Source organism: Salvia splendens, chromosome 8 (genome assembly GCF_004379255.2).
Source record: "Salvia splendens isolate huo1 chromosome 8, SspV2, whole genome shotgun sequence".
In the NCBI taxonomy this organism is placed as follows: domain Eukaryota; kingdom Viridiplantae; phylum Streptophyta; class Magnoliopsida; order Lamiales; family Lamiaceae; genus Salvia; species Salvia splendens.
This window is the reverse complement of record NC_056039.1, coordinates 1,787,286-1,795,154: the sequence shown is the minus strand read 5'-3', so window position 1 is coordinate 1,795,154 and position 7,869 is coordinate 1,787,286. Positions and strand designations below refer to the sequence as shown.

The 7,869-nt window shown below is 38.1% G+C and overlaps 1 protein-coding gene and 1 pseudogene across 1 annotated transcript; one reads left to right on the top strand and one right to left on the bottom strand.

Annotated features, from left to right (window-relative positions):
- On the top strand, positions 1-1,639 carry LOC121743811 (putative germin-like protein subfamily 1 member 12). Its single transcript, XM_042137177.1, has 2 exons — positions 1-160; positions 1,035-1,639. The coding sequence occupies exons 1-2, from the start codon at positions 43-45 to the stop codon at positions 1,565-1,567; spliced, it is 651 nt and encodes a 216-aa protein (XP_041993111.1). The 5' UTR covers positions 1-42; the 3' UTR covers positions 1,568-1,639.
- Positions 1,640-4,898: 3,259 nt separating this feature from the next.
- LOC121743850 lies at positions 4,899-7,426 on the bottom strand (annotated as a pseudogene).
- Between the last annotated feature and the right edge of the window lie 443 nt (positions 7,427-7,869).

Here is a 7,869-nt window from a genome sequence, read left to right as displayed (position 1 = left end):
TTTCTTCAATACTAAACAAGCAAGTTTTCTTAATTTGCATTCATGGCTGCCAGTGCTATCTTGTTCATCACATTAGCGTTCCTCAATTGCATTCGCTTCTCCTTGGCCTTCGACCCTCGTCCTCTTCAAGATATCTGCGTCGCACCTGCCTTAGGACTTGGTACCTACTTCCTTAGTTCTTATTTTTTAAATTATTTTACAATTCTATAGCTATGCATTTTTATTACCAATGTCTCATCGTTAGTTGTGAATGCAGTTAGTGTAAATTTTATAGCTCAAATGAGACTTGCCTCTCTAACAAGCTAGTTTTTTTAATGATGCGTTCTCTTATTTTATCTGTAACGTTAATGCTTTATTGAGAGATCCAACAACACAGAATGTGGTCTGGCTAAGGAACCGACCTTAAGCAACAAGAATGTTTAGGAGGGTCTCCGTCCTAAACATATATTCCATTTATCCTATAAAAAATGGGCATATGATATGACACGAAAATTAAGATAAAATTGGTAAAGTATGAGAGATGAGAGAATGAGTAGTTAAAGTAGCGTTAGGTGATAGTGTGGGACCCACATGTTAGTGTTTTAATCTACACCATTCGTTCCATAGTAGTAGAGACATTTCTTTTCAGTACAAAATGAAGAAAAATGTGTGTAATGTATTAAATAAAAAGATAATAAAGTGGAGAAGAGGAAAAAGTAAAGAGAATAAAGTAAGAGAGCGGAAAAAGTAAGTGAAAAAAAATGTGTTGACTTTTACTAAAAGGACATTGACTCCATTGCAATAAAACGGAGGAAAATGGAGGAAGTATAATCTAATATCCCAATACAATGTTCGGTTATAGACCAAATGATATTTATCTCCCTATTTAGTATGCAATCTAATATTCTAATGTCACACATCAGTTGTAGCGAAACAACTATAAATAAAATAAAATCTCTCATAACTAAGTCTTTTAGATGAATTGACATTCTCTTGATTTGTTATAAAATTAGTACTATCACATTTAATTAAGTATCATATCTATTTTTTTGCAGCAACTTCAACATGCAAGGACCCAAGACTTGTCACCGCAAATGACTTCTACATGACCGGCCTGGACCGGCCGGGACCCTTCAATGCATACGGCGTCACCTTCGTCGTTGCGTCCGTACCCACAATGCCGGGGTTGAACACCCAAGGCCAGCTATTTCTACGTGCAGAGCTAGCGCCAAACGGGTACTTCCCGCCTCACATTCACCCTAGGGCGTCAGAGCTCACCTATGTGATGGAAGGCGCGGTCGAGGTGGGATTCGTAACCTCGTTCCCAGACTACAAATACTACAGCAAAGTTCTCAATAAAGGCGATGCGTTTATTTTCCCGGTCGGCCTCGTCCACACCGTGCAGAACGTGGCTAGAGGGAAGAGCGTCACAACTTCGTCTCTCAATAGCCAGAATCCCGGGTTTATTTTTCTGCCCGACTCTCTTTACGCGGCCAAGCCGCCCATCAACAGCAGTTATCTAGCCAGGGCGTCTAAGCTAGACGAGAATACCGTCAAATATTTGCAGACAAAAATGTGGTTTGGTTAATTAATTAATCCTTGTATGTTGTTTACTGGTTTGCCTAATAAATAAAATAAATAATAATGCTAGTATTATAAATCTTCTTAAAACCATATACCTCTAATTAGCATCATCATTTGGTGATCAAATTCATGAAACAAACTTCAAATTAGGGGTGTCGAAAAGGGTAGCGGGTACCCGCCTGTCGGGTAAGGGATACCCGTACCCGACAAGGCGGGTACCCGTCACTGTGCGTGTCGGGTAACGGGACAAAGATTTTGGCTACAAATGGGTACAGGTACCTGGTTCTCCAGGTACGGGTACCCGCGGATACCCGTTTCGACACCCCTACTTCAAACAGTAGAAACCTATCGCGGACAATAACTAATCACCCAATCAATGTTTTAAAAACTGGACCGGACCGGCCGGTTCGACCGGTCGGACCGCGAACCAGTAGGTAGTCTGGTCCGATTCACCCCTTTAAACCACCACTGCATTGAACCGCCGTGAACCGGTGGAACCGGCCGGTCGGACCAGTTGGACCGTGAACCGGGAACTAGTTTTCTATTTTTTTTTCAAAATTTTTTAAAATTTGTTGTTGGTAGAGGTTTAGCTCATGACATCTCTTCTAGTTAAGAATGCCTCTACCACTCCACCACATGGGCTCATTGAACAATTTGAACATTAAATATTTTTATACATTAACCATTAATTTTATCTACAAAAACTAATAATTCATTTTAATTTTATTATTCTTTAATATAATTGTTAATTATAATATATATAATTATCATCCTTTATATTTTAATGATGCTATACTTACCACCTATATTATTATTAGTACCATATAATATTCATTATTTACTATAAATAAATTTTTTATATTAAATATTTAATTTATATACCCTAGCTATGACATTAATGAATAATCTTATCTAAACTAATTAATAAGTACTTAATTCATATTTAATCATATATTATTTTACAAAATAAATTTTCTTAAATTAATATAAACATTATCTATTTTAATACATGAAATATTAAATTTTTTATCTAGACTGACTAATATTAAATATATATATCTGAATATATTTACTAAATTTTAATATTATTTATATTTATACATCACTAATTATCTATAAGATTTAATGTTTTGTGATATATTATTAATTGTAAATCATTTACTAAATTTAATAAATTTTTATATATATTTGCAACAGTGAAACGGTTAGACTGGTGGTTCGACCGGTTGGACCGGTTGAACCGTGAACCAGTAACGTCGCCGGTTCGCTTGCCGGTCCGGTTTTTAAAACATTGCACCCAATAGATTAGAGATGATAAACAAAATTTTGCTATTTCTAAGTTAAAAAATCTCAACAATAAAAATAAAAATATTGTCATTGCAACTTAATTATACCTAAAATACATTTTCTTTTATAATTTTAAAAAGTAAAGGGTTACTGGTACAGGTAAAAGTAAATACTCCTATATATTAATATACATATCAAAACAAGAACACAATATGAAATATAATATACCCAATTTTTTAGACCCTACTTGGTATGATGGAATGTAATGACATTCCTACCTCCATTCCATTCCTTTGCTTGGTAAATTTTTTTCTTAGGAATCACCATTCCATTTGGAATGGCCATTCCATTCCACATGGGAATAGTCATTCCCTCCATTTAGCTAAGGAATGACCATTCCATTCCATTTCATATTCCTTTCTTCTTATTTTAAATTTTAACAAAATTATATAAATATTATTTTATATTATATTTAAATTTAATATCATCACAATTTTATAATAAACTTAAAATTTTAAAATTTTTAATAATTGAAAAATCCACACACACACACACACACACACAGTTCACACAGTTCACACACTACACACAGTTCACACAAAATAAACACACTACACAAAATATACACATTGTACACACATTACACACACTTATAAATTTTATATGAAATACACACTCTACACACACACTTCACACAATCTAAAATTTCAAATATAGTTCAGTTTTTTGGTTTGATTCAGTTTAAACTTTTGAAAAATTTCAGGTTTTGATTCGGTTCGGTTTGGATCGAAAAAAAATATAAAAGCTGAATTTTTTTTTTCAAAAATAGGATGCTTGAAATGTGTGAAATGTGAGTAGTGTGTGAAATGTGTAGTGTGTTAAATGTGTGGTGTGTGTGAAGTGTGTGCAGTGTGTGAAGTATGTGTAGTGTGTGAAGTTTTAAACATATTTCTATATTAATTTGTAGTTATCAATCATATGAATGAAATCAATCAAGGAATAACAATTCCATTCCTTTTGCATTCCTTGTGCTTACCAAGCACAAGAATGGAATGAAATCATCATTCCATTCCCACCTTCATTCCATTCCCACCTTCATTCCATTCCATTCTCCCTCATTTCATTCCATCATACCAAGAAGCCCTTAAAGGGAATTCCATTCCCTCCTCATTTCATTCCATCATACCAAGAAGCCCCTTGAAGAATTGACATTTAGGAGCTTCTTGGTATGATGGAATGGAATAAGGAAGGAATGGAATGAGGAAAGAATGAAATAGAATCCCCTATTCCATTCCTGTGCTTGGTGAATGTAAGGAATACAAATGGAATGGAATTGAGTAGCGTGTGCAACTTATGTGTATTGTGTGTGGTGTGTGCAATGTGTGTAGTGTGTGTGGTGTGTGCAAGGTGTGGAGTGAGAGTGTATAGTGTTTGCAATGTGTGTGTAGTGTGGATTTTTATTAATAATTAAAAATTCTAAAATTTTAGTGTTATTATAAAATTTTAAAATGGAATGGTGATTCTTAAGGAAGAAAAATACCAAGCAAATGAATGGAATGGAGGTAGGAATGTCATTCTATTCCACCATACCAAGAAGGGCCTTAAGGGAAAGAATTGAAACGATTTAATTAGGTGCATTTCTAAATAATAAATGACATGGTCACGATTGACTGGTTTAGTGTGCCATGCCTTCTCCGAGGACTGGATCGATTGGGGCCATAGGCAAGGGACAACAACGGGACGAGGAAGGAGACTGGCCTAATGAAACATAAATGATGACAACTCATGCGGACCGCATGGAAGTTTGGTCCGAGGTCAGAACATCCCACACGGACCCTGGTATTTTCGAGATTTTCAACAATAGTTGAAATAAGTTTTTGTGTAACGTTTTTTTTTCTTTCTATTTTTGCAAAACTGTGAAACAAAAAACAGAATTCAATCTAAATTGGACGTATTTGTTTGCTATTTAGCACAAACATATACTCCATATAGGTTCACATTTACAAGAAAAGAAACTAATAAATGGAATTTCATATACTAAGATAAAACTTAAAGCAGTAGGTATTTATATTTGGTTAACAATATACAAGTCAAGTAGGAATATATATGAACAAATATAATAAAAAAGTTCAACACAAGTAATAAAAAATATTGTGTTCTGTATCAGTTACTTCTGATTCGTTTGATTCTCTCCAAAGCACCATTGTTTTGTGCATCAGTTCCTTCTTCCCTCTTTCGCACCAACGTTGCACCATAGCTATCCGAAACACTTCTCTCGACCCGGACCGTATCCTCATTCCCATGCACCACTTCAAACTCACCCCTCATGATCGAACCTCGGTTGAGCATACTGCGACGCATGCTTGTACAATGCACGGGCACGCTCAATCTCCCCGAGGCTCACCTCAATTTCTGCGTATCTCAAACACATGGCCATCACATCCTCGTCCGCAAGCCCTGATCCGTTGATGGCTTGCTCGTAAATCTCCCTAGTCTTTGGCAAACCAAACATATGAGCTGCCTTGGCAATATATATTTCATACATTCCCAATTTCTCATTAGTTGGTAGAGCTTTTGTAGCCTTATCATAAACCTCCATTGCTCTTTTAGCAAGACCATATTCTTCCTCCATTTTTGCATATTGAAGATACAGAGGCTTCACTGATTCTGCAGGAGCCTCTTCAACTGCCCTCTCGAATAAATCCCGAACTCGTTCCTCCGTATGTATCGACAAATTTGGAAAGATAGATCATCCATATATCCTTCACATGAGGGTACTTGAAGATTTTCACACCTTTCTCATAAACTCTTAATGGCTCTTCAAATTTCCTAGATAGTGAAATAAACAGAGTTAGTTACTACTATTTCTTATTCTAGTAAATAATTAAAGTGGAGAAAAGAGTAATTAAATAAGAGGGTTCACTATTTACTTGAAGAAGCATTCCTTCCATAGCTTATGATGATTTGAGGAGTTGCTATTCTTAGATTGATTATTTGATTATACTGTCATAAATTGAACATGTCCACTCCAAGTCAACAAAGCTTTCCATCACATCCACATAAAATGTCCAAAGCTTGAGGGATTTGTAAAGCTTCATTTGCACAAGTTCGTTTTCTTGATCCGTCACTGTACGTATAAAAAGGTTAAGTCAAATTACTTGAAAACAGAGTCTAACTAAGTTTAAACATAATGAGAAAAAATTGCACTACCTCTCCTGACTCCTCTTGACTTCGACAGAAGGCTCGTAAGTAGCACGTTGTAGGAGTTCGACTGCGCCCTTTAAATTGTCGTGTCTGAGCTCCATCTCCACCCATTCACACCAAACGCTAGCAAGATCATCGACAGCCTTGTGATCAGCCTGCACGGCCTTATCAAAAACAACCCCGAGCATTCGAGACATCACCATTACTCTCATACAGTTTAGCAAATCCAACCCACCCCACAGCCTTGGTGGGATCAACTGTCCTCACAGCTTCTGCGTATGTCATAATCTGTTTCGTTGGAATTCCTTCGAAAATCCTAACTCTGTTACGCCACGCCTTCACGTTGTGAGGGTTCTGCCTTAGCTGAACACTGTTAACTAACTAACTAACTCCGACCTCATGCGAATCAGATCTGCATACCTTGACAGCTCCATATCCACATCATTGCCATCCTTCAGCCAAAAACCTTCTCCATCTCCATCAAAGTCATCAATATTTTCCATTCCGATACAGAGCAAACTCTCCTCGAATTCCGAATATGCATCAAACACAACGCTGAAATCCCTCACCGTGGCCACCTTCATCATCCCTTCCTCATACACATCTCTTGCCTTCTCGAGAAGGCCTCTTTTTATGTAGTAATTTGACAAACTTATCCACAGATTCCCAGTTTCATCTGTGAATTTCCGAATCCCTTCTCTAACGATAGCATCCACGTCCAATCCAGCCATCTCCAACTAATGATGAGTCAACAGATCACAAAACTCCATCCACATTCTATGATTCGTCTTCCCTTTCGTCGACACGAATTGATCATCATTCAGAACCTCCACCAGCCTCTCCGCAGCCTCCTTCCACATCTCCGAACCGATCAAAAACTCGATGACGGTTTCGACGTAGGTCGGATCGTACTTCAAGAACCTACTATAAACCCTAACAGAAGTCTTCAACGGGACCAACTTCTGCGACGCGAAGGCGAGGTAGGGCTCCCATATCAGGCCGGGCTGGGTGACCGGAAGCGCGTGGAGTGCACGATCGAAGGCGGGGCGCGTGGAGTGAGCGAGTGAAGGTGCATGATCCATATGTTTGTAGTGCGCGTGGGTGATGGGAAGGCTGTGAGCGGCGTCGAGGCGGAGGCGGAGGCGGAGATAGGCGTGCCACAGTTTGTAGCTTCCCGGCAAGGCCTTGAGAGCTCGCTCGTAGATGATCACGCGCTTCTCCGGCGGCGCGTGGGTGAGATAGCGCAACCATGATTTGAGACTGTGGGGATTTCGGATCACTTCTTCTTCTTCTTCTTCTGAGGGATACATGTCTTGAGAAATCGGCATGCTTGTGGTAAGAGAAAAGAAGAGGCGGAGATTATATAGACAGAAAAAAGTGGAGGCGGCGGTTTTTTAAATTACTGGAGTACAATTTATTTTAGAAAATAAACTACGTCGATTTTAAGCCGTTTAATTTTTTTTCAACACACCAGAAAATGCCACGTGGATGCTTAGTTTCGGCATACAGGAAAGAAATAATAATAATAATATTGTTTAAAATCCTACTCCGTATTAGTAAAATTAGGGCTGGGAACTCAGTCGGTTCGGTTCTAACTGAACCGACAATACGGTTAACGAGACCAAAAGTAACCGAGATAAAAACACCGGAATCGGAACTGAATTGGTCTCGGTTCGGTTCCTAACCGTATAGGGTTCGGTTCTAACTGAACCGACAATACGGTTAACGAGACCAAAAGTAACCGAGATAGAAGCACCGGAATCGGAACTGAATTGGCATCGGTTCGGTTCCTAACCGTATAGGGTCAGTTCCGGA

Coding starts and splice junctions, on each gene's coding strand:
- LOC121743811 (XM_042137177.1), top strand. CDS start 43: ATGGCTGCCAGTGCTATCTTGTTCATCACATTAGCGTTCCTCAATTGC. Junction 161..1,034: donor CGCACCTGCCTTAGGACTTG/GTACCTACTTCC, acceptor ATTTTTTTGCAG/CAACTTCAACATGCAAGGAC.